The sequence below is a fragment of the Cucurbita pepo genome, chromosome 6 (assembly GCF_057944985.1).
Source record: "Cucurbita pepo subsp. pepo isolate OVF chromosome 6, ASM5794498v1, whole genome shotgun sequence".
In the NCBI taxonomy this organism is placed as follows: domain Eukaryota; kingdom Viridiplantae; phylum Streptophyta; class Magnoliopsida; order Cucurbitales; family Cucurbitaceae; genus Cucurbita; species Cucurbita pepo.
This window is the reverse complement of record NC_141803.1, coordinates 1,167,833-1,194,022: the sequence shown is the minus strand read 5'-3', so window position 1 is coordinate 1,194,022 and position 26,190 is coordinate 1,167,833. Positions and strand designations below refer to the sequence as shown.

Sequence of the window (26,190 nt, the reverse complement as noted above, 5' to 3'; positions counted from 1 at the left end):
ACGGATCAGAAAGTATGACCCTATAGAAGTACATACTAGTGCATGTGATCATCAACTTCCTGTGGAGGCTAGAATGCCCTCAATCTCCTATCTTGAACTTCTCTTTCCATGTTTACCTTTAATGCGCTGCTAGAACAAGGTCACCATCTTTGCAAATCAAGATGATTATAATTTTCAAATTACTATAAAAGTTTGCCAGTCAGCTACATCTTAGAGAAACACTGTGCTGCAGAAGTTCAACTCGACTAATAGGGTCATATGCTCGTATGCAATCGATCAGGGTGACGTCTTTGATAAAACAAATGGATCCATATTCAATCTGTATTTGGTACTGCTTTGGGGGGCAAGGGATGTTTCTATGGGGGGAAAAACACTGTCGATTGGACAGATTAACTTAGAAACCAGATAATCCAGCAAAATGTTTTTTCATGGCTCTGTCCTTCCTGTGATGGTTACCAGATGCTCCCCCCCTTCCTCGGCCTCTGTTGCCGCCTCTTCCCCCCCTTTCTGAAACTTCAGCCACATTTGGTTGTTTAGCTTGTCCTTCAGGCACGCCTGCAGCTGATCCACTTCCCAGATCCCTCCTACTACCTCTGCCCCAGGACTTCCGTACGTTCTCTCTCGGATCTGCTGCAGAAACATCAGGCTGACTATCCTGCTCCGACTCTGTCAGTTTTTTTACTGCCCCGAGGGGCAAGTTGCCTCCGCGTCCAAGTCCATGAATTAGTTCTTTCTGAGCTTGAGTGACTAAAGATGCCTCGTCAGAATTGGAAACTGCAATCGACCCTGCAACTTTGTAACTATAATTTTTACCATCCTTGACGTAGTATTGAGGTTTTCTTTTAGATCCCCACTTTGAGTTGGAAGCATTTTGTGCTGAACTTGCATTTTTTGAGTTCGAAGAGTTACCCAAATCTGAACTCAACTTTTGACCCACCAAGTCTTCATTATCTTCTGTAGCTGTCTCTGCTATGCTAATACCAAGATCATCAAAGGAGTCATCATACTCATCTTCATATTCATATTGGGAAACCAAAGCCGCAGTCCTCACTGAATCTGCTTCATTTCTACTGTCAAGGGTCTCTGAGTACGGCATGTCATCTTTAGACTTTCGAACATATCTGCCACCAAAAGTAGATGAAACTGAAGGGCCTTCAACCATTAAATCTTTACTCTGAGAGACTTGGTCGGTGTAGGCAACTGTTGAAGACTCAAATAGTTTTCCTTTTCCTTTGTCATTCCTATTAATAGCAGCCGCACTAGAATTGGGGACTGGCATTGTTTCTAAGGAAGTGTCCAAGGACTGAAGATCAGCATGAAGAGTCCCCTCAAGGATTCGTTGAATCACCTCTTCAGGGTTCTGATTATAAGCTACCAGACATGCAGCTAGAAACCCACTGCCATACTCAGGGAAAAGATCCTTTATTTGACAGATTTTCGACTCCAACATTGCAGAATCCTCATCTACTTCTGATATGTGGCTCATCACAGGTGCCTTGGAAAGAGATGAATCCTTAATATTAGGCGTGGGGGTATAAACTATTGTTGATATATAATCAAATTGCTCATCATCGACAAATATCCAACCTGTAAGAATAGAAATATGCAACAGAATTCACGTCATAATGCTATTTCTAGCAAGAAAAGAAAATAGGAGACTAGTCGATACTAAAATGCATTTCAGAAATATGTCTATCTACTTGATTTTCATTTTGTGGGTGACATTCCTTCTGTAGGTGTTGAGCAGAAAATTTAAAAATATTATATTTCCAAATATTTTCAAGATATTCATCCATTGAGATTGTGCAACTGACATGATGGAAAAATCGAACCTTCCTTATCTCACCGGACAACTGGAACTAAATCCAACACATACCATTATGTTCTATGGTACTAGATCGTTTATTCCAAGAATGAATTATTAGTAATATAAATTGCCAATAGGGTTAAGTTCTTACTTTCTTGTATGTTGTACCACTAATGAATGTTTGATCAACTTAATTTTCCTATATGTAGTGGAAATAAAACCTCGATCCAGAAAACTTACCATTGTTTCGTAAACTGTTGATTCTGTTCATTATGGAGTGGTTCTTTTCCATACGCTGAAGAAATGTTTGACCAAGTTGTTTATCCGGAGCCTGTTGCGAGATCCCATTGATCTCTCTCAAAGTTTGAATAAAGATATCCGCTCTTATGACAGGATCTTCTACATTTGCTGGGAACATCTTCATAGAGACTGGAACAGCAAGGTCATTTCCAAACACTTCGTCACCTAGATAGCAGATTTCCAGCAGTTTCCAACCCAGACTTACAACTCTTAATGCTAGCATTTTCAAACTTGTTACCACACTAGACATCATATCATCTCCTCGGGGCACAAAGACAATTTGGAATCCCTGCTGTAAGGATGGAAGTAGTAAATCATGCAATCTTGCAAGAGTTCCAAGCAAATCCTCATTCCCACAGCTGCAGAACAGGATTAACATTAATTGGGAGGAGGGGGAGTGAGTACATATTCAAAGTCAATTACAAACATCACCGGTGGAAATCCAGAACCAGAATCTTGTATCCAATATAAAATACCTTATTTCAACAGCAGAGGAGAAGAATATAGCTGCCAGTCTGTATGCAGCAACAAAAGAGTCCAGAGTGACAATTGCATCATTGATAAAATCAATCACCTATCCAGAAAATCAAGTTTAGTAATTGCTACAATACGTAGTGACATAGAGGTATATCTGCCCTTGCATCAAAAAAATTGGGAAGAAAAATAAATTAAAGATTCGACTTCTGGATTAGAAATTATTATTTTTAGCTTAATTGATTAACGAACTGTGACCCGAAAAATTCAGCTGCAACAAGTTCCATGAAGAAACCCACATTGGAATTATGACGGCAGCTATATTGTTTAAAATGACATGAGAAATTCAATCACTTATTATGGGTATTTTTAAATAAAATTCCTTAATCAAATGAAAGAGCGCACCACAACAAACTACTATTAGATCTAGCCTCACTTGACGCAATAAATTTACACACAGAGGAGAGCATCAATCCAATATTAACAATTTCCCCTCGGTTCTAGTTCACCTACCTCCAAGAAGTCAGCTTGAAGCTTACTGTACCCACTTTCTCCATTGCTACCGGAGGAGAAGAGAGTCTGCATAAAAGAAATGGAGAAATTTACTCAATGAATAATGTTCAATTCTAGGTCTGTACATCACAACTTGCAAATGATAATCCATAAAATGATGTTCTGACTGTCGGGAGAAAAAAAAACCAGAAATCTACAGCAATTGAATTCCATAATGGGGTGGGTGCTGACTTTATTTTTTAACAAAAAAAAAAAAAAAAAAAAAAAAAAAAAAAAAAGAAAACAGCACCGTTTGTTGGCATAGACATACACATTGACGTACATACAACAGAACGGTGGAGAAAGAGACTGAAAAATGAAACATGTGCTTTCTTGTGTAATGTTTTGGCAGTATCAGCCATATCATACCACAGGTGCCTCACAAATGAAAAATAGCAAATTCACTCAACAAGTATTTAACCTCCGAACATGTGCTTGTCTGTGTTATGTTGTATCTTTTTTTTTTTTTTTTTTTTTTTTTTTTTTTTTTTGGTATTCCTTGAGGTCAAGAGTTTTAACCCAAGGTTGAGAAGTTGAATTTCTGGTTGCTCGTGATCAGCAAATAACTCCATTTTGCAGACTGATGGGCCTAGGAGATAAGTGTTTTGGCATCTAAAGAATTAATTATATGTGATGTCCCACATTGATTGGGGAGGAGAACAAGCCACCATTTATAAGGGTGTGGAAACCTTCCCCTAGCAAACGCGTTTTAAAGCCTTGAGGGGAAGCCCGAAAGAGAAAGCCCAAAAAGGACAATATCTGCTAGCGGTGGATCTGGGTCATTACAAATGGTATCAGAACCAGACACCGGACGATGTGTCAGCCTTCTCGCTGTTCCCCGAAGGGGGGTAGACACGAGACGGTGTGCCAGTAAGAACATTGGGCCCCAAAGGGGAGTGGATTTGGGGGCGGTCCCACATCGATTGGAGGAAGGAAAGAGTGCCAGCGAGGACGCTGGGACCCGAAGGGGGGTGGATTGTGATGTCCCACATTGGTTGGGGAGGAGAACAAACCACCATTTATAAGAGTGTGGAAACCTTCCCCTAGCAGACGCGTTTTAAAGTCTTGAAGGGAAGCCCGAAAGGGAAAGCCCGAAAGGGAAAGCCCAAAGAGGACAATATCTGCTAGCGGTGGATCTGGGTCGTTACATTATCCCCTTTCATGTTTCCTTATTTTGTCCTTGTTTCATATTTGTCTAAGCACATGCTCATTGGGAAACATCCAAATTAACCATCTTCACTTTACATTTGCACTTTTTAGTCACCAAAAGCTCAACTACCTATCCTATTCAGAGGTATGAATGCCTTCATATTAACTTCCGGTTCAAAGAAAGAACTCTCAAAATCTTCCTTTTCGTATCATATAAATTAAAGCTCCTCAACCATGGAGGACCACCCATTCAAGAAAGAAAAAAAAAGCCTGTCTTCAATTTATAAGAGCTCTCTTTTGGTCTTTTTGGCAAGAGAGAAACCATAGTGTATTCAATAACTAAGGAAAGCCCTTTGTTACGGGCCCAAGCCTGCGATCGAGTAGTGGAGGTAGACAGTTTTTGTGTGGGAGAAAGAAGTAGAATTCTTTTTTCAACCTATTTTAAATAATTGTAAGGCTCAAATAGAGGGAACCTTAGTACCTCTTAGTCAAAGTATTCAAGACTAAATAGAAAATTTTTTAGGTACCATCTTCGTTGATGTTTATGACTATTTATATAAGTTGTATAATAACAATTGCTACAGGAACCAAGACTCATGGAGGATCATCCTCCTAAAACAAAGGAAATAGCTAAAAATAGAAATGAAAATGGAGTCCTTACAACCATTGCTATATTAGTGGAGTCAACTCATCATCCTCTTAAAACAAGAGAAATAATTAAAAATAGAAATGAAACTGGAGGACTCCTAACAATACAGAAACTGAAGAAAAAAAACTGCATAAAGAAAAACTCAACCAATGGGTTCCATACGTGATTGCTTCTTTTTGCCATGAGTGTGAAGTGTGTACACTTGTAGTGACATTGTATCAATAATTCCCAACCCCAAAGAAAGCTTATCCTCAAGCTTGAATTGTGGTAATTGTTTGGTCATATCTTGAACATTTTCCCAAGAGGCATCCGCAGGTGAAGAGTGGCTTCAGTATATCAAAGTTTCTAATTGACCAACTTTAAATCGATGGTCCAGAATAGCAAGTGGCTGAGGAGGGTCAGGGGCTGGAATTGGAGGAAGTTCTGGATGATGATTGACACTGCCTTCATGGTATGGTTTGAGTGCGAAAATGTGGAAAACCAGGTGTAATTTGATTCGGTTGGTAAGCTTAACTTAGGCCATAGAACCAATTTGTTCTAACACCTCAAAAAGCCCAAAAAAAATTGCGGCAAGCTTTTGATTTTTCCATGAAGCTAACAAAGACTGGCGACATGGTTGAAGATGTAGCAGGACGTTGTCTCCAATATTGAACTCTAATGGTAGGTGTGATTGATCATATTGATCCTTCATTCTGTTCTGAGCTTCTTGAAGGTTGTCTCTAATGGTCGGTGGTATTGGAAATTCGTCTTTGATGGTCTTTGCATTGAGTTCCCTATAATCCACACATAAGCACCATTAATTATCAGCCTTCAGAACTAGACTTGCCGGAGAAGAAAAAGGAGATTGGTTGGGACGGATTATCCATTGTTGTAGCATGGCTACACATTGGCATTCTATCTCATCCTTTTGTCCGTGGGGATATCTGTAGGGGCGCACCACCACGGGTGGGCTCCAAAGGAATTCGGTGATCACAAGATCGGCTTGGAGGCAGCCCCGTTGGTTTGATCCAAGAGAGAAACATTTTCCGCTAGCAATTTCTAAAGTTGCATGTCCTAGATAGTGGTTGGATGCAAGGAATTGAGTTCAGGCGACTTCTGCCATGTTTGAAATGTATTCCTTTGAGCTCCACTTGTCTTCCGTGTATGAAAAAAACATACACATGATATTCAAAGTCCCATAAAATAGGACTCGCAACCAGTTAACACCGAGGACAATGTTGAAGTCCGTCAATGGTAGCACAAATAAGTCCACTGTGAAGGTGTTCAACTCTAATTCAATTAGCGTCCCTTTGCAGATTTTGGGACTACTGACTTGCTCACCATTGGCTAAATTGACACGTAACCCGTCCTTCCCATTCACTTCAGCCTTTAGTTCTGCCACCTTGAAAACAGATATAAAACTACGAGTGCTTCCAAAATCAACGAGAATGAGTACCTGACCTCCGTTCCAACACCCATTCAGTCGTGTAATAGCATTGAGAGATATTTTTGGTGACAGTTCTTGCTCCATTTCCTCGGTTGGTTCGTTCTCTTCTTCCAAGTCAATCCAAAACAGTTTCTTACATTGATGACCTCGCACAAATGTCTCATCACAATTGAAGCACATCCCCTTCTTTCTTCTTTCTTCCATTTCTTCTCTAGTGAGTCGGTTTTATCGAACGGTTGGTGCGCATATCTAAATTGGTGAATTGCGTTTGTTATCTCAATTGGTGGTGGTGGCCCTGGGATATATTTTCCTTTCGTACAAGCGAGACATACACATTGCAGATACCACGTCATGTGGCTGGTGGAGCTCCACCTCAATTGATATACTCTTGCAATCCGCTAAGATACAATGAATCTTTTGATTTTTAGTTAAAATTCCAGCTCTTGAAACCAACCCTTCGAATTAGTTTTAGTACTCTTCCACTAAACCCGTTTGTTTTAGCTTAGCAAGCTCCCCCAATTTATTACTTCGGATGGGAGGTCCAAACCACAAGTTGCATTGGTGGACAAACTTCGTCCAGGTGGGATCCGAAATATTATGTACCATCTATAAATACCATAGGTTAGCAATTCCCTCTAAGCGATAAAAGTCTTAGCTCACCTTTTCTTCCTCGGATGTCGATTTATGTCGGAAAAAGTGTTGACAATGGCTAATCCAACCCATTGAAGCGAGGGAAGTCAAGTTTCATGAATTTGGGTACAATAAAGTTTCTTCCAGAATTTTCAGAAATGGTTGCCCCATAAATTCCCTTTATCTCCTTGTTTTTGCTTGACTTTCAGCGCTTGAAGAAGTCAGCCCTTCTTTGTGGATTCCAAGTCAAGGAACATGGCATCCAATTTAGTATGAAGTTGTTCAACCTTCTCATTACATGCTTGATTAGCCTACTGTTCGGATGAGAGTAAATTGAAGAGTTTGGTAAGCTGTTCTTGCACAGATTCACCCGTAACTACTGGCTCTAATACCAAACTGTTACGGGCCCAAGTCTGTGATCGAGTTATGGGTCTCTCATAAGTGAAGGTAGACGGTGTTTGTGTGGGGGAAGAAAGGTTCACCCATAACTGCTAGCTCTAATACAAATTGTTATGGCCCCAAGTTTGTGATCGAGTTATGGGTCTCTCATAAATGAAGGTAGACGATGTTTGTGTGGGGGAAGATGTAGAATTCTTCGTTCGACCTATTTTGAGTAATTGTAAGGCTCAAATAGAGGGAACCTTAATACCTATGAGTCAAAGTACTCAAAGACTAAATTGAAAATTTTTTAGTACCATCTTGATTAATGTTTATGACTATTTATAAAAGTTGTATAATAATCATTACTACATCAAAGGAACCTCAATCATGGAGAATAACCAATTGGAACAACTTTTTGTAATTTCGCTTGGTCTCCGAGCTTGGCTTTACTCCCCCTCTTTTGTAATTTCGCATCACCTCCGAAATTGTTTTCTTTTTGCTTTTGTGAAATTGTTTATTATCAAAGGAGGTTTCTTTTAGCCAAAACAATCGGATCTAAAAACGAAGAAAAGCCCTTCAATAGTTTCATGACATCTCTCTCCTTTTGGCTGCTTTTGGCATTGTCTCGGTAATTGGTCATGTAAGTATTATTACTCTGTAGTTATATCTAACAACAGAATATTTGGTAAGCTCCTCGGCTTGAGAGGAGGGCATACCCTATCTTCCCATCCAATTTTTGTGCTTTTCTTATCATCACAGAAATCTAGTATTTCTTACCAGAAAAGAAAGAACAAATGGCCAATTAACTTTTAGCACCAACAGAGCATCACAGAGCATTTTCTGGAATATCAACTATCAAAACAACATATTAATAATAAATAAATAAAAAATACCTCAAGAGATGAGTTGCATCTTTGATGCATCATAGAGACAATGCTGAGGAAGTGAGATACAACCGATGGTAGAGTTTCATGAATACTAGGCTGGGATTTTATTGCATTCTCGACCTGAAAAATGTGAAATGGTAATTTCAAATGTCAACTTTAAATAGAAGATTAACACAGTATTTTATTAAAAATAGCTAAAAACTTTCAGTCTCACTCTTTTTTTTTTTCTTTTTTTTTTCCAACTTCCGAGAATATTATGCTGGGGTTAAAAACATTTTCGTCCTGGAAAATCCCAAGGCTATTCCTAAAATTTCAGCTTACATATATGCCTAGCATATAACATTGCATTAAAATCAGCTAAAAAATTTCTCTTCGCTTTATTCTTTTTTTATTTTTTTCCCTTACCTAAATAATCTGTAGCTAAAGCATCAGTGAAGTAAATAATAATTAAATATATGGTTTCATAAACAATGACTCTTCTATTTTCTTGTCGTAATTGTCATTATCCTGAAGAGATAATTGCTATAATAATCTAATAAACTTCCAAAATCACTGCCAGTTCTAAAAAATTCCACACTTGCATCCATATAGATTTGAATGACTTTGAACTAGTTTGACCTCTAATTATCCAAAAGTTTGAACATCTGAAGCAGTAGAGTACAAAACTTTGGAAACATCATATGATCATTACAGGATGAGAACCAATAGGAGCTACTAAGCAAGATGATTACCAGTGTTCTAGTTAGATCTTCATTCTCGTGAAAATATATAGCACATATATCAAGTAACTTTGGAAGGTCAAGCAACTTCTTTCCCTGCAGAAGGACTACATACAAAATTAGTGAACAACAGCGCACCACTATCACCAAATTGATATAAGCTCAGATTTCACTCTTCAGATGATCCTAAAACACATTTGACGTTCTTTACAATAATATATCCTCTTGATCAGACCAAAAGTATTTCAAAATGTCCACATGATCTTCCAACAAACTGTTAGTATTTGTATAAACATGCACCAACAGTAAGCTGGTTGCATACCATACTAGAAGAACCAGTTCTATGACAGGTGCATCATACTTCATCTAGCTCATCTCTAACTATTACGTAAACTAAAAGTTTGAGCTGCTGATCATAGCCAAAAAAAATATCAGCAGTTTCAAAGTCCGTAACAGGACCCAGAATTCTCCTCAAGGCCCTAAAAGGCCTTCAAGCTTGGACGCCAGGTGACATCACAGGTCAAATAAGGTGAGATGCACAATGATAAAAGATAATAATAATAATTTAAACATGCCTAAAAAGAAGCGTATTAATCTTGAAAGCTATAAAATTTATCATCATTGAAGTTGCTCACAGAACAAATAAAAGAAAATAAAAAAGAGAAGATTCAAGATACATATTTCCTTATCAACAAAATGAGAGTAAAAACAGCTAAACAAGAAGGCTTACAGAAGAGTACTAATAAAATAAATAATAATCATAAAGTACTCGAGATGTCTGAAAAGGAAAACCATGGACAACATTCGGGTCCCAGTGAAAGACATTTATGTAAACGGATCTCAGAAGATAGTAGGGTTTAAATGAAGAAACCTCCTTCATTGGGGACTCGTGAGCACAAGGTTACAAGATGCATGCCTAAAATGAGGTTGACTTACTGGACACTGAGCAACACAACTAAGATGCACCTAGTGGCTATCCATGCTTTTAAAGAAGAGTTAGATTCTTCGTCGAGCATTAAACATACTCGTGGTTATTGGAAGAACTGACAGGAAAAAAATGTCCTATCACCTGTATCACGGTATGTGTACTTATATCATAAGCAAGGTAGGATTAAGTGGGAAAAAAAAAAAAAAAAATCTGCTCTTGAGCACTAATTTTCAGAATCCTTCTCATAGAACCCTTATTCCCTTCATTTGTATTTTTTCTTCTCCAACAACTTATCTTATTTTTAATATGTAATACAATCAGCTGGACTCTTCTTGCTTTCATCAGATTGGATTTGTTGTTGAGGCAGGATTTAAAATAGTAACAATAACTGAATAACATAGTGATATGATAAACAATTATATAGATAGTGTTTATTGTCAAGCTAAAAGAATAAATTGATTTCTTGGACTACAAAGCGGTACAAGGCCATGTTAAAATATACACAAAGAGTGAAATTACCTCCATGATCTTTTAAACTGAGGCTATCAGCAGCTCGTGCTCCAGGATCCCTATTGGAAGACCTGCAGGAAGAAGGTTTTAGAGGGGGGGAAAAAATCTGCTGTTAGTCATTCATCTCTGCAATAATGTTCAATGTAAATATAACTTGGTACTTAGTGGTGGAACTTACATGCGATATAATACCATGAAAACACGGCGGCTTAATTCACATTCTCCAACGATGACCCCTGCAACTATTCCATTTGCTCCACGATGAGGAAAATCATACCATCTACTCCTGAATTTTAGGAAGCTATCGAGAAATTCATGCAAGGAAGTGTCCCTAGCCACTGCAAGGAAGACGCCAAAAGGAGCAGAAGAATCAGTCGATAGGCGGACGATTACCTTGTATCACTATCTTCACCAATACATCAAAATCAGATAACAAGAGTTGAGGTATCCTACAAGAGATAGGCACCACTTTTAAGGACGGATATAAGGAGACAATTCTTCACCATTACTTCCTTAATACCATCGAAGTATACTCAGTATAAGTAATTCGTGTCTCTATCCATAAAATGATTCACAAAAACCAACGATATTAATCAATAGCAAAATCACAATAAACATGCTCACAAATTCTGTTAATTGTTAGTGAATCAGAAAGGCGACCAATTTCAGAAGCACGTTCTCATAAACGTATTCCAAATACCTTCCGTCCAAAACTCTTTAGCACTCAACTTGAGCAGCCGAGACAACTCTCTGTTCAAAAGATCTACGACTCTTTGAGATTCCATCGGATCCAATGCCCCTTCCTCGGCGCGAAGACCAGTGGCAACGGCCTCGTCCTGTGGCAAGTAATTCACGAAACTACCACCAGTAGCTCTGCTAGACACCCAATCTCCATTCGCTCCCATCTGAATCCTACTCATTGATGGCGTAGCAGAACTGCTTACAGCAGCAGAATCGGATGGTTTAGGTAGCGATTGTCTGAGGGAAGTGGAAAGGTTAGGTTTAGGGTTGGGGCGTTCATTTGTGGATTGAATCTGGTTCTTGGGAATGTACTTCTTCTGCTCTTTCCTTAGGCCCTTGTTGTTTCCATCGTGGTTGTAACGATTCGACATTCTGAATTCAGATGACTGTGTTGGTGATCGGGATAGGAAGAAGTGCGTGCGCGCCGGGGCGAGAGGAGGAAGAGGAATCGGTTCGGTTGGCCTTGGCTCGTTATTTATACCTTTCTTCGGCTTTGCAATTGGTGGCGGGTGAGTATCAAACGGGACTCCAGTTGGGAATTCACTTTGTACTCCGACGAGCGGCACCTGAATCTTTGCGAGTAGTTTTTAGAATTATAAGCCATTTTTAACAATAATTCTAACTACTAAATAACATAAAGAAAATTTTGGGAAAAATCCCTGCTTTACACCTAAATTTCATTTTCAATAATCATTCCTAAAATCCTAGAATTTTTTTTAACCCTACAAAAAAAAAAAAAAAAAAAACATAAATATCCTACTTAATATTATTTTCATTGGTACGAAGCATTTTGAAAAAACTAAAAGAAAAGTCACGAGAGTTTACGTTGAAAGTGGATAATATCGTACCATTATAAAGATTTGTGATTTCTAACGTTGTCGTTAACTTAACCATGTTAATAGAACCCTTAAGTATCGAACAAATAGTGTATTTGCTCGATGGAAGGTTTGTTGAGTATTGTTGGGAGGAGTCCCATGTTGACAACTGATCCATTGGGAAATCAAGAGTTTATAAGTAATTGAGGGTTGTTAGAATAAGTCCCATGTTGGCGGAAAAATACATGGATTTATAAGTGAGAAATACTGTCTCCATTGATATAAGACATTTTAGAAAAACTAAAAGCAAAACCACCGGGATTTATGCTCAAAGTAGATATTATAAGACTTTTGTGGATAGTTAACACAAGATGAGGAGCTTATACTCAAAGCGGGTTAATAGTTAACATAAATAGAGAGCTTATACTCGAAGTGGACAACAACGTGGGCATTACCATATTTATAAAACGAACAAAGAAAAATGAGGAGCAAATGATTTTTTTTTTTATCTCGTTCCATTTCTAGTATGCAGATTTTGCATTTACTAAGAAAGCCGGATATGAAAAATTACAAAAGGGTCAATTAATTTTGGTTTCGTCACAAAAAAGAAGGAAGCTTCTGGTGCAGACCAATATCCATCCCATTGTAAGCAATTGGAGCATACATCCACATCTCATCAGAGCTCAAAAGCTGCAAATAAAACGAAAACAATACCTCAAAATCATCACCAATGCATTTGAAATCAAATCATTCAGAACCCAACTTAATGAACAAATTAAACTCCATACCTTTATCTGAAGCTGCAGAAATTTCACGTAATGAACTGCTTCCTCAAGCATTGTGCTAATGTCAACCTGAAAACATTGTCCAATATTACATTGAAGCCTTCAACTAATTCATTAACTCATTCCAAAATTATACGTATAATGTTGTTATTACCTTTGTTCCATTAGGGACAAGTTTCTGCAGAATTCTAAGCCGCTCATTGATTCTCTCTCTTCTCTTCTGCATTTGGTTAACAAAACCAGACCAAAGTTTAAGGTTAGTGCTTCAAGTTTCATGTCATTATAAAGGTCTCTGTGTTTTTCTCTCATACCCTTGCATAAAGGCTTTGTGGATCAGTAGCAGAGCCTCTGGTGGCTCTGGTTTTGGCTTTTGGCGGCGATGCCTCGCCCTCTAAGGCAGCACCACCACCATTAGTATCTTGTGAAGCGCTGTCATCCTCTGATGAGTTAGCGCTGCAGCAGCTGTTCATATCAGGCCCTCCAGATTCCTGATCCTCTTCACATTTGCGCCGCCGAGTGCTCAATTTTTTATTGCTATTCTGTGTAGCTTTCCTAATTTTCTGGAACAAAAGCTTGATAAGTCATGCTCAATTTAATTACTTAAAACACCCATTAAACAAATTGATTTACTTACATTGTTTGAAGTACGAATTTTCTTAGTAGGGTTGTTGAGATTGTTGTGATGATGATGATCATCATCAGCGACGACAATGGATTTCCTTTTGTGATGGAATGCCTTAGCAGAATTGGTAGCATTATGATCATTCCCTATCTGGGTTTGAACATCCATGTTTAGATATCTATCTTCACCCGAAAAAACAGAGATTTCTTGCAGCAAAACGTCAGTACAGGCTGAGAAAATGGAGTCCATCTTGTTCTCATCAATGGCAGCATTAGACATGGGCATATAATGATCAGCAGCAGCAATACAGGGGAACTGATCGATAGCATTGCCACAAGAAGGCAAATTGGGCGTGAAAGAATCCAAATGACAGAACCAATCGGGCATCTCCGCCGTGGGCGGAGGAATAAGTGGCGTGAAATCAAGCTCCTCCATTGATAAAATTGAGCTGCACAAATCCCATTCCCCTTCCCCGCTGAGACCTCCAAAAGAATCCATCCAAGATTGTCCCAGGTAGAGAATTAGTTTGTGTGCGTTGTGTTGTGGTGGGCTGTGTGGTAGCAAGATATTTGGAAGCAGGGGGGGTTTTATACGCTATCCTTTTACAAGAATTGCAATGCTCAATAATAATTGACTTGGATCAATCATCGCAAATTAAATGGATATAGTCTGATTTCCAAATGTCAGTGATTAATCGTACGATGGGGTTGGCCAAGTTCATGCAATCATAGGCTTAAAATAATAAAATTGGCTACATGAACTACTAATATTCAAATACCCCTTAATTAATCACATTTAGAAGAATATTACAAAAAAAAATCAACCATACAATTATGTCGGGGAGAGAGAAATGAGTTTAAGAAGTGATTAAGTGAAATAAGCATGGATGGGGTTTGCATTAATGATGAAAGAGTTGAAAACTGTAAGAACGTGGAAGGTTTTTTTATAAATATATTTGTTTGTTTGGGAATATATGGAATGAAAAAATATATATAATAAGTTGATAATGATTAATTAATACAGCTGAGATGTCGGCAACGTCGTGGGGATGAGTCTCGAGTTCTTTTCAAGAGTAGGATCGAAACCCAGACAAGATCACCTTCAAACTCGTTTTGTGTTCGCTCATTTTTTATTCATCAATTCAAACCAACTTTGGTGTTGATGTCCTTGGTTACATTGTCGCATCTTAAGACTACTAATAACTAAATATTGACATGTAACGACCCAGATCCACCGCTAGCAAATATGTCCTTAGTTATATTGTCGTATCATCCACCGCTAGCAGATATTGTCCTCTTTGGAAGGGTGGGGACCTAGCAAACGCGTTTTAAAGCCTTGAGGGGAAGCTCGAAAGGGAAAGCCCAAAGAGGACAATATTTGCTAGCGGTGGATCTAGGTCGTTACAAATGATATTAGAGCCATGTTATCGGACGATGTGTCGGCCTTCTCGTGGCGGTGTGCCAGTAAGGATGCTGGGCCCCAAAAGGGGTGGATTGTGATGTCCCACATTGGTTGGGGAGGAGAATAAATCACCCTTTAGAAGGGTGTGGAAACTTCCTCTAGCAGATGCGTTTTAAAGCCTTGAGGGGAAGCTCAAAGAGGACAATATCTGCTAGCGGTGGATCTGGGTCGTTACACTTATAAATGGTGGTTTGTTCTCCTCCCCAACTAATGTGGGACATCACAATCCACCCCCCTTCGGGTCCCAACGTCCTTGCTGGGGGAAGGTTTCCACACTCTTATAAATGGTGGTTTGTTCTCCTCCCCAACTAATGTGGGACATCACAATCCACCCCCCACCCTTTGGGGCCCAACGTCCTTGCTGAGGAAAGGTTTCCACACTCTTATAAATGATGATTTGTTCTCCTCCCCAACTAATGTGGGACATCACAATCCACCCCGCTCGGGGCCCAACATCCTCGCTGAGGGAAAGTTTCCACACTCTTATAAACGGTGGTTTGTTCTCCTCCACAACCAATGTGAGATTTGAAAAAGACTTAAAAATTTTCTTAAAAAGTTATTGTTAGTTTTTTTAATTATTGAAAAAAGAATGATGAGTTGAATAAACAATTTGTGATTAGGTGTATGGAAATATAATAAATACATAATAATTTGATTTTATAAAGAAGAAGACTTTTGTTTAATTTTTTTTAATTATGTTATTTGGGTAGCATCGTCCTTTGAGGACATATAAAAGTATTATTTAGAATTAGAAAATAAAATATAATAAAGGATAACATTGAATTTTGTAAGTACTCCCATAGGCCGTAAACTTATATGTACAACTCAAACCCCAATGACTTTAGAGATAATCCTAATTACTCCTACCAAACGACTCTTCAAAGTCGGCAACCCTTTTATTCCTTCCAACTTTCAACTCATATAATAATATTCCTTATTTGAACCACCACCTTTTTGGTGGTTCTAATTCTAACACGTGTCATCGCCCGACCTAACATCCGACAAACACAACACATTTATATGTGTGTATGTAGTTGTAGAATTTACTTTCATTTCATGAACTGAAATGTAATAGCCGTGTTTAAGCTCACCGCTATACAGATTTAAAAACATGTTTATTAAGGATATAATCTATCTCTATGAGAGTTAAACGTCCTCGCTAACATTGTCTGGTTTTACAATTTTTGAAATGCATGTACTAGAGAGAGATTTGATTCCTTCATCCCAGAGAGTAAAATAGTAATATGGTTAATTAATTAACACGTGGCAATTAGAGTGAGGTGGAGGGACAAGGAATCCAGCTGTAAGATTTGGGAGATTTATTACAGAACATGAGATTACCTGAACAAAGCCATAAACTGAAATGGGGTATGTTTAGTTTAGGGTTCGATGCTCCCCTAAGATTCCGGCGTTTAAATCTCACGCGTTCAATGTATTTTATTTAATAAACAACAACAAAACAGTGAAGAATTTAGTTTGTTGCCTAATTATAAGATAAATAAGAATTTATTTTTTTGGGTTAAGGTTATGTTGGGATACGTGGCGGGTTTAGGGAGGGTGTCCAATTATGTGGAGCCATAAAGTGGGAGATCTTGATTGAATAACGATTGGCTCTTGCTGTCTTTCAAGAGCTGCAAGAAATAAATAATAATAAAAAGATGGTTACCTTGCAGCAGTGCTTATACAAGCCCAGCGCACGAGACATAGACAAAGCCCAAAAAATGAGCATGCATTGTGGCCCAACCCACAAAAGCCTAAGAAAGATAAGAACCTGGGGCTGCGGCGCCCGGTTCATGCCAAAGAGAGGGTGGCGGGGAAGCTTCAATCCAATTGCGTCTAAAATTCTCTGTATTTGCGAAGCTTGAATTGATGAGCTAATTGAGCATGTAAGCAAAGAAACACCAAACGCACAGCAAAAACGCATGCGGTTGGTTGATTGGCTGCGGCGGCCGCATGGCTTCCACACCTTTTTCTAAATCTTAGTACCAAGCTTTTAATTTTGTTTGTAATGGGTATGGTATTACCCAATGCGGGATGAGTTGGGTGGCTTTTTATTTTATTCCATTTTTTTACTCCAAAAGAAATAAATAAATAAATAAAATAAAATAAAATAAAAGGAGTTTGAAAAGACCAATTCCTAAATTGTCCTGGGTTGGGATAGGATTCGTTTCGCACTTTTGGTTTTGTTTAGTATGAGTGAAACGAAACAAAAGAAGGGCAGTGGATTGGATGATTAGGTTTGTGGGCAGCAAAAGAAAGGCAGCGATGTTTATTAGTTGTTAGGGATAAGAACGGAGTGATGAGTAGGCAGTGACAGCAGCGAGAGCCACTTCTACAAACAAACCACCTCTAAATCCTTTATTCTTATTCATCAATATGGGTCCCCCGTCAACCCATCCTACTTCCAAATTTTAAGGGAACTGGTAAAAGACGGATATCCATAGAAAGCCCACATAACCCCTCACAAACCTTGCCTCCCTGGGGGTGTGGCGTGGATTATTGGATAGATTCATTGAATTGTGTGGCAAGGGGGGGTTATTAGCTTGTGCGAGAAGTAATGGAAATTAAGAAAGGCACCGGCTGCCCACTGCTACAAATGAAGCCGCGTGGTTTGGGAAACTCAGTCACTCAGTCACTTACACAACAGCCTTCCACTCTTTTTTTCTTCTCTCTTGTAGTTTCGTGTTTGACCCAACTGGGTCCTCCCTCCCCTCCTTCGCTACCAAGAAAAGCTCAAACCAAAACGTGATCTCCTCCAAGTTATATTCTTTATTTTTTGGGGGAAGAAAAAAAAAAAAAAAAAGGTTGTCTTTTTTGTAATAACTTGGGCATCTCTCTTACTTTCTCACCACTTGTCACGCAACTTCCTTACTCATCGTCTCTTTCCTTCCATATAAACCCATCAAGCCCTTCTCTCACTCTTATCACTCCAAACCCAAATACTTTCACCGAAACCCTCACATTCCATCTTCTTCTTCTTCTTCTTCTTCTTCTTCAACGCTCACTGTTTCATCATATCAATGGCTCTTGAAGCTCTGAATTCTCCCACCACGCCATCACCGGCTCTCCACTATGATGATCCTAGCCCCAATTCGATTGAGTCTTGGTCTAAGCGGAAGAGGACCAAGCGCCCACGGGGATTTGATAATCCTCCCACCGAGGAGGAGTATTTAGCGCTATGTCTCATCATGCTGGCTCGCGGTGGCGCAACTCCTACTGCCGACCCTGACCACCGACTTGAGTATGAAGTTCCCATTCCGGCTCAACCCATATCGGTTGTTAAGCTTAGCTACAAGTGCTCTGTTTGCAATAAGGCGTTTTCGTCTTATCAGGCGTTGGGTGGACATAAAGCCAGCCATAGAAAATCAGCTACAGGGGAAGACCACTCCACTTCCTCTACTACTACTACTACCACTACTTCCGCCACCGCCACCGCCTCCGTCGGTGGGGGTAAATCCCACGAGTGCTCTATTTGTCACAAGTCTTTTCCGACTGGCCAGGCCTTGGGCGGCCACAAGCGTTGCCACTACGATGGCGGAATCAACAACAACAACAACACCACCACCACCACCACCACCAACAACAACAACGCCACTGTGACATCGTCGGAAGGAGTTGGGTCCACCCACACAAAGAGCCACAGCCACCGCGACTTTGACCTCAACCTCCCTGCTTTGCCAGAATTATCACCGGGATTCTTCATCTCTGCCGGCGACGACGAGGTCCAAAGCCCATTACCTCTGAAGAAGCCTCGTGTATTGACGATTCCCAAAATCGAAATTTCTCAAAATTAACCATTCAAAATCCATCCAGTTTCCAGGAATCTTAGGGGCAGAAACACAATTTCTTAGGATTTGTTCGTTTAATAGATTGATTTGTTTGTGTGTAAATAGAAGAAAGTAGAGATTAAATTATAACCCCCACCCACCCATTTATCGCGCTTTGTTGGTTCAACACCTATACCCACTGTTCTTACAAGTCTATCCACATGATAAATTCAATTGATTATTTTTTCCACATTTCTAATTTTCTTCATCTCCGCATTCAATTCCCGTATGAAAATTGATAAAACGTGTAACTAATAACATCTACTGAATAAACAAATGAAATTCAAAGCACGCAAGGAATCGGCATATCATGGGAAGTCGGCGTGGGCAATGGATGATGTCACTGTTTGTTGCGCGTTTTAAACGTCGTTCTCACATCTTCAAGCCCAAGCCCCATTCCATTTTGCGGTCTGGGTCTCTGTTTCTTCGCGTTTTCTGGAGAAATTTCCATGGCGGCGATGGCTACTGACTTGAATTTGGATCGATTCTTCTCCGAGTGGGTAACGCACGCCAGGGTGTTGAATGTAATTAGCTCAGTGGAGCCTCCAACCTTTTGTTTTATTTATTTATGTCCGACGCGTGTTATTAATTGTGTTTGTAACGCTAACGCCACAGAAACGTGGAAAATAAAACATCCCTCTCTGTTCTTTGGGGGTATTCTTCTCGCAGCTGCAATTCCATGGGGTGGCGGATTCTGATTCCGCCACCTACCCAAGTAAGGAAAACCCATAAGGATGGAACCCCATCTTGGATTTTTAAACATATTTGTAATTCTTCCCAAGTGGGTGCAAAATTTGGGGAAGTAAAGATACGATTTTTATGGACTCTTTCCACAAGGGAAGGAAGGATTTAGGCGAAGGCACCGCGTCCGGAATCTTCTCCAAAAAGAGCTAGCTACCCATGAGTTGCGCCATAAAGCAAGAAACTGCAACGGCATATACCATTTTGAGTCAAATTATGTTCCTTTTTAATGCATTTAGCGCACTTTAGGAAACTGCAGATCAATTGCGCTGTACGCGTAAACAGAAATAATCCTTATGATTAAGCGAACGCCAGCTAATATGGGGGTTTTGACGATGGATTTTCGTGGGGGGGGAGGAACACAAAGCAATGACTTTTTCAGAGGGTGTGTCTGAAAAGTAGGCTTTGCGTGTGGGGCGTTGAGTTTGAATGCTTACTGAGTTTCATTTAAAGATGACGACGCCGGACCCAAAATATTTAGATATTAAGAACGAAATATAAAAAAGAAAAGTCAAGTAGGGAGTTTAGTGTCCAAAAAGAAGACCCATTTCATGTGATTTGCTGAGAAGAGAGAAAGGAAGAAGGCCCCACTAATGGCGTTGGAGTTGGTTTGAGGGGCGGTGAGATCGGCCAGTGGGGGCAACGCATATGGATATAAAAATGGGGTCGGCCGACCAAGTGGAGAAACAGGGCATTCAAGTGGGTGTGGTTTCTAAGTACATGGAATTTCAATGAGCCGCCCACTTTGGGTTTATGGGAATTGAGTGATGAGGAGCCACCGCCTTTGCCACCGCCTCTGCTCCCGCCGCCCTCCAGGGAGGAGGAGGCTCAAGTGCGGTTCAGGATTTTGGGTACTGTTAATCTCCCATTTACCTCACGTTGAATCACAAACAGTACTCCTTGTTCCCTACAAATTAAAAACCTACTTCCCTACAAATTAAAAACCCAAATTCAGTAACTGACGAAGAAATAAACTACATATGGGCAAAGCCTCCGTAAACGTTATTTCTGAATGGAGAGCAAACGCCAAAATTCTAAATTTTGTTTGAAGCTTGGGCCCAAACTTTCATTTGAGTTAGACACCATAGGCTCAAATGATTGTTTGACTGGAACATGGGCGCCCAAGTGATGAATTGGGCTTGCATCTCAAGCCTAAATGGTCCAAAGATGTGACAGCAGCATCTTTGATGGCTGCTGACAAGCAAGTTTTCTAAGAAACGCCAATCTGGAATATGCAGCGTTAACTCTTACACCCATAAACAACAAATAACAAATGGCAAACAATTCCTTCGTGTGGTGTGTTGAAGATTATTGGAAGGGAGTCACTGAGTAATTAAGGAGATAATCATAACTTTATAGGTAAGGAAATACATCTCCATTGACATGAGTCATACCCTTAACTTAGCATGTCAATAAAATCATCGATTGTCAAACAAATAAGTTGGTATAGTCAAAAGTGACTTAAACAAATGGTGTACTTTGTTCTAATGCACCAGAGTAAGGAGTCAATGAGAGGCTGTTTGAAGACTACATAGGCTAGCCTTAGGGGAGGCTGGTGTACTTTCTTTGAGATGATGATTGTTGAGATTTATAAGTAAAAAATACATTTCGGTACAAACCACGAGAGTATATCATCATGGAAGTCGTAATTGTCAAGATCATGTGCATGAAACATAGGTCATAATTCTAATAAGCTATCGCTCTTTTTAGGCCTCCATTGGGCAGTCAAACCAACTCTCGTGATATATCACGCTTCACCAATCTCTGTCTCTGCGTTTAATGATTGGTATGCATGAAATGAGTACAGATTCAATCGCTTCTGCGTTCTGGGGTTTGTCAATGATCAAATCCCACCACTTTGATTGGTTTGACAGTGACTGTTTTGGAACTTAAATGTTAGAATAAAAAGCAAAAGCCTTTTCCACCGTAGTGGCCATTGTACAACCTCTGCTCCCTCCATATATTTCCCCAACTTTTCTCCACATTTCATTGCCATATGCCAAAAGATTGTCAATTATTGTGTTCAAACCAACGGAGGAGAAAAAAACTTGGTGCTGTCAACTCCATCTTTCAAATTCACCACCCGATGCCTAAAGCCTCCCGTGCCTTATAGCCACGCTCTACAGAACTCTATACTTAAACATGACACAATTTATTTAAATTTTAGTGTCGCTTTAGAAAAGAAAAATATGGTCGATCATAGTAAACATATTCATAAAATGAAATGAATTAAAGTGGCATCTTTGATATTTGTGGGGTAGACAGGAGTTGAGGTAGGCTTTAATGGAGTCCCAATAGTGATATGAATTGTAAAGCATCCCAAGCTTTGAGCAAGATTGTGAGGAGAGGCATATGATTGGTGCGAAGAGATTCCCCTGTTTCTTTTCATTTTTGTGCAGTTTTTTTTTATTGGATAAGTGGGTTGGTTGGTCTGGCTGTTTCAGGCAAACCCACTCCTTTACCTCCATTTCTGTGCAATTTTCCAATCCCCAACCATCCTATCCTATGCTTTTCTTCTTACAAATATTGGATAAAGTTCCACTTTTTTTTAGATGATCTACTTGATGCTTCATACTTCAATATCTCTAACCATTCCTTCTAAGTTAATTCGACTCCTTAAAATAGGATAGATCTTTTGATAATTCAAAATATATTATATTCGGTTGGTGGTCACTCAAGATCTAGCTATGGTTGCTGTCTTTTTATTCATTATAATGACATGTGATCTTAAAAACTCGTCTTCTAAGTCATGATTGTTAGATGGATAGCATCTTGCAAATATGGTTGTAAGAGCCAAAGCCTATCACGGCCAGATATTGTCTTATTTGATGACTTTTCCTTTTAGGCTTTTCCTCAAAGTTTTTAAATCCATCTAATATGGAGGGTCTAGCTGTACTCCAACTAGTGTCTTGCACCGTCCAACGACGAGCTTTGATATCATTTGTAACAACCCAAGTCCACCACTAGCGCGAATTGTTATTTTTGGGTTTTCCCATTTGGGCTTCCCCCTCAAGGTTTTAAAACGCGTCTACTATGAAGAGGTTCTAGCCTTACTCCAACTAGTGTCTCGCACCGTTTAGCGACGAGCTCTGATATCATCTGTAACAGCCCAATCCAAGCCCATAGCTAACAAATATTGTTGTCTTTGGAATTTATGTTCTGAGCTTCCTCTCAAGAATTTAAAATGTGTCTACTATGAAGAGGGCTTAGCCGTACTCCGACTAGTGTCTCGCATCGTCCAGCAACGGGCTCTGATACCATTTGTAACAGTCCAAGTTCATCGCTAGCCGATATTATTCTCTTTGGGTTTTCCCTTATGGACTTCCCTCTCAAGGTTTTTAAACGCATCTATTATAGAGATGTTCTTGTCCTACTCTGATACTTTTTGTAACCGCTTAAACGTATCATTAGACAATATTGTTGTCTTTAGACTTTTGGTTCTAGACTTCCTCTGAAAGGAGTGAATAATTGAGTACAACAATAAGAGAGAGAGAGAGAGAAGGTTGAAGAGTTAATAGAGCGGTTGTTGACATAAAAGGTTTCAAAATGGAAAAGAAAAATAGAATAAATGCAAACAGTCTGAATAACGAAGTAAAATTAAACCCTACCATTAACCCACAGATATAAAATAAGATTTAATATAATATTTTGACTCTATGATTTAAAAAACGACGACGTAAGCTTGTAGTCCCCACAATTAATTATAATTTAAAAAATACAACACTAAAATACAAATTTAATGCCGATATTTAAAAAAGCATGAGAATATGAAATTAGATGACAATTCTAAATAATTTTAATATAAAATAAAGGGTAAAATCAACATTAATATTTTATATTTAAAAAAAAAAAAAAAAAAAAAAAAAAAAAAGTTAAATTGGTATTAATTGAAGGATGGGGAGGGGAGGAGAAGGGAAGGAGGCGCGGAAACACGGAGCCGCTGTCGCCCAGAGTTTGGAAGATTAGAAGATATTGATTCGGCTTCCGAACGCCAAATAGTGGGGGCCCACAAACCCCTTTTACAAAGTCCACCGTCAACATTCTGACATGTAACTTAACCAGGGTTAGTTTTGTAACCCAAGTGCCACCAAACAGAATTTCCAATTTTCTCGTCTTTTTAACCCACTGCCTCACTCCTCCGCCATTCCCAACACACTCCCCGCCCTTCTCCATCCTTATTGTTAGTATTATTATTATATAATTATTCCCTCTTCTATTGCTTGTGTGTAAAGGAACCTGTTTTATTCCCAATTGAAGGCGAACGATGAGTTGCAGCGGCTGCAGAGTACTTCGAAAGGGCTGCAACGAAGCTTGCGTTCTAAGGTCCAGTCTCCACTGGATTCATTCGCCGGAAGCTCAGGCCAACGCCACCTTGTTTCTCGCTAAATTCTTTGGCCGTAGTGATCTCTTGTCCTTCATCGCCGCCGTCCCCCATCATCAAAGACCTGGTAACTTTCTTTTTCTTTTTTTATTTTTCTTTTTTTAAAATTCCGTAATCAACTCTGAGATTTTCCCCTGTTTCTTTCTTCAAGCTCTGTTTCAGTCTCTGTTATTCGAGGCTTGCGGCCGCACCGTCAACCCAGTTAGCGGCGCGGTTGGTCTCTTGTCCAGCGGGAACTGGCACGTCTGTCAGCTGGCGGCGGACACCGTTCTCAGCGGCGGAGTTCTCCGCCCCATACCCGGAATCGAACTTTCGGGAAATCCCACGCGCAACGTCGATGATTCCACCCTTACTTTCAATACCGATGTCTGGACCACTACCGCACAAAATCTTCAACTCTACCCATCCACTCCGTCGGATTTCCGGTGCCTCCCTGATCTCGCCGTCGCCGCCGGAAGAGCGAAGAATCATACCCTGGAGAATCGGCGGTCTCTAGATTCCGAAGACTCGATCATGACCAGCTTCGGAAGCGGCGACCGACGGAAACAGAGGAAGCTTTTAAATTTATTCGTCTGAAAAAGAGAAAAAGAGAAAAAGAGAGAGAGATTATTGGAATTTTGTTTTTGAGTTTAGTAGCGCTATGGCGGTGTTATAGAGATGACGACAGCGAATAATCCAATGAGATTTAATAATCAGTTCGTCACACTCAATCTTGTTCCACCGGTGAGATGACCGGAATTCGGACATATTTATCCCTCTCTTTTAAATAACCTAACCTTTACGGTAATTCTCATAAATATGACGTGTAATTGTGCAAAAAGAGACAGAGAGAGAGGTTGCATGGATAATATTTTTTTCGTTTTTATTCTCTTCAATCAACGAAATAAATAAATAAATAAATAAATAATGTAAAATTTTATTTATTTATGTAGATCGGAATTGAAGAAAAATATAAAATATTAAAAATTGAATAGAATAGTCCGTTGGCGGTTGAGAGTGAAGCAGCGAATCCACTCCGATTATGCCAAGTGGAGGATCGTGCGTGTGATATCACAAGTGGATCATAATTAGATGATTAAATAAATGTGATAATGGAAGTCACATAAATGTCCAAGATATCTCCAAATGCCAAGTATTTGGTGTGATTGGATCGACGTCTTCCAACTGATGATTTCAGTTTTAAAAACCTTAACTATTTTTTTAATTCACAGTCTACATATTATTTTATTTGACTTCATGTGGAAAATTAGATAAATAAAGAAATGATACATCATAAGAACATTAAATTATGCAACTTGACTCAAATTATAATTATATTGGTGTACATGAATTTACATTGGTTCATTCAATATTTTGACCACTCTAATACTTCAATCAAAATCAATTGGTTTTTCATAAAATAAAAGAAATAAAATAAATAAATAAAAAGAGATGATTGAATAGAAAGGAGTGAGTGAGGTGAAGAGAGGAAGGGGAAGGATGTTGCATGCCGAGTCGACCCCAAATTGGAATCCACTCTTTTAACTCTTTTCCCTAATAATAATATTAAGAGTTTTAGCAACCAATCTTGAGAGGGGGTTGGGTCCCATTATATTTTAAATATTTTATATATATATTATATATATGAATCCAAATTATTATTTAAAAAGAAAAAGAAAAAAGAAAAAGAAAATGGTGCGGTGCACGTCAGCATGGCCCACCACACACGAGAAGTGGGTTCCACGGCATTATCACCACCATTCGCCGATTCCGATTGTTTTTGTTTTTCCCTTTTACAAAAGCCAAGCCACGAGCCAAACAAGATGATGACGTCAGATGCAATATAAAAAATAATAATAATAATAATATATTTTTCATTATTTTCGAAGACACCCATTCTGATCCATTCGCTTCGCCGCGTCTTTACCAAAATACCCAAAATGCTTACGTGGATCCCACAACCACAGATCCAAGTACAGACTCCCCCTTCTAACAATGAATTAAAACATAAAATTAAAAATTTTCTTTCTTTTGTGTGGTGGCCTCGTGGGGAAATATTCGGGTGGGTGGGTGAGTGTGAGACAAATTGTGTGGGGGGTTTTGTAGGAGCATGGAAAGTGTACCTGACTCATCAGCACTGTACTGTACTGTACTGTACTGTACTTCATCAACCAATGGAATCTCCTTCCACACCCAACCAAGCCCATCTCCTCCCTTCTTCTCTCCTGAAACAGTTCCATATGCATTTGTAAACGTAGAATATAGAAAGCAAGAGAGTATAGTCTGTATGATAAAGGAATGAATGCAGTGTTTCCATCATAAAGGGAGCTGCCCTGCTCTGTGGGGGACCTGTCTTTTACACAAATACCACAATTTCCACACCACAAACTCACAAACAACAACAACAACAACCATTGCGTCGCAAT

General features: G+C 39.3%; 4 protein-coding genes and 1 pseudogene across 4 annotated transcripts; 2 read left to right on the top strand and 3 right to left on the bottom strand.

The window, feature by feature from the left end:
* Nucleotides 1–148: 148 nt before the first annotated feature.
* Nucleotides 149–11,760, bottom strand: LOC111796715 (uncharacterized). The gene is made up of 9 exons (XM_023679456.2): nt 11,113–11,760; nt 10,591–10,750; nt 10,422–10,483; nt 8,987–9,081; nt 8,262–8,375; nt 3,095–3,160; nt 2,584–2,681; nt 2,048–2,466; nt 149–1,587 (listed from the first exon to the last, which is right to left on the bottom strand). Exons 1-9 carry the CDS (start codon nt 11,522–11,524, stop codon nt 395–397), a joined length of 2,619 nt encoding a protein of 872 aa, XP_023535224.2. The 5' UTR covers nt 11,525–11,760; the 3' UTR covers nt 149–394.
* Nucleotides 3,342–6,579, bottom strand: LOC147792130 (uncharacterized; annotated as a pseudogene).
* A 704-nt stretch (nt 11,761–12,464) lies between the features above and the next one.
* On the bottom strand, nt 12,465–14,035 carry LOC111797650 (uncharacterized). The gene is made up of 5 exons (XM_023680717.2): nt 13,388–14,035; nt 13,065–13,313; nt 12,908–12,973; nt 12,757–12,822; nt 12,465–12,658 (listed from the first exon to the last, which is right to left on the bottom strand). The coding sequence occupies exons 1-5, from the start codon at nt 13,871–13,873 to the stop codon at nt 12,566–12,568; spliced, it is 960 nt and encodes a 319-aa protein (XP_023536485.2). The 5' UTR covers nt 13,874–14,035; the 3' UTR covers nt 12,465–12,565.
* A 3,702-nt stretch (nt 14,036–17,737) lies between these two features.
* Nucleotides 17,738–18,855, top strand: LOC111796558 (zinc finger protein ZAT10). Its single transcript, XM_023679231.2, has one exon. It carries the CDS (start codon nt 17,857–17,859, stop codon nt 18,628–18,630), a length of 774 nt encoding a protein of 257 aa, XP_023534999.2. The 5' UTR covers nt 17,738–17,856; the 3' UTR covers nt 18,631–18,855.
* A 4,435-nt stretch (nt 18,856–23,290) lies between these two features.
* Nucleotides 23,291–24,488, top strand: LOC111797226 (LOB domain-containing protein 39). The gene is made up of 2 exons (XM_023680176.2): nt 23,291–23,852; nt 23,937–24,488. The coding sequence occupies exons 1-2, from the start codon at nt 23,669–23,671 to the stop codon at nt 24,359–24,361; spliced, it is 609 nt and encodes a 202-aa protein (XP_023535944.2). The 5' UTR covers nt 23,291–23,668; the 3' UTR covers nt 24,362–24,488.
* Nucleotides 24,489–26,190: the final 1,702 nt, after the last annotated feature.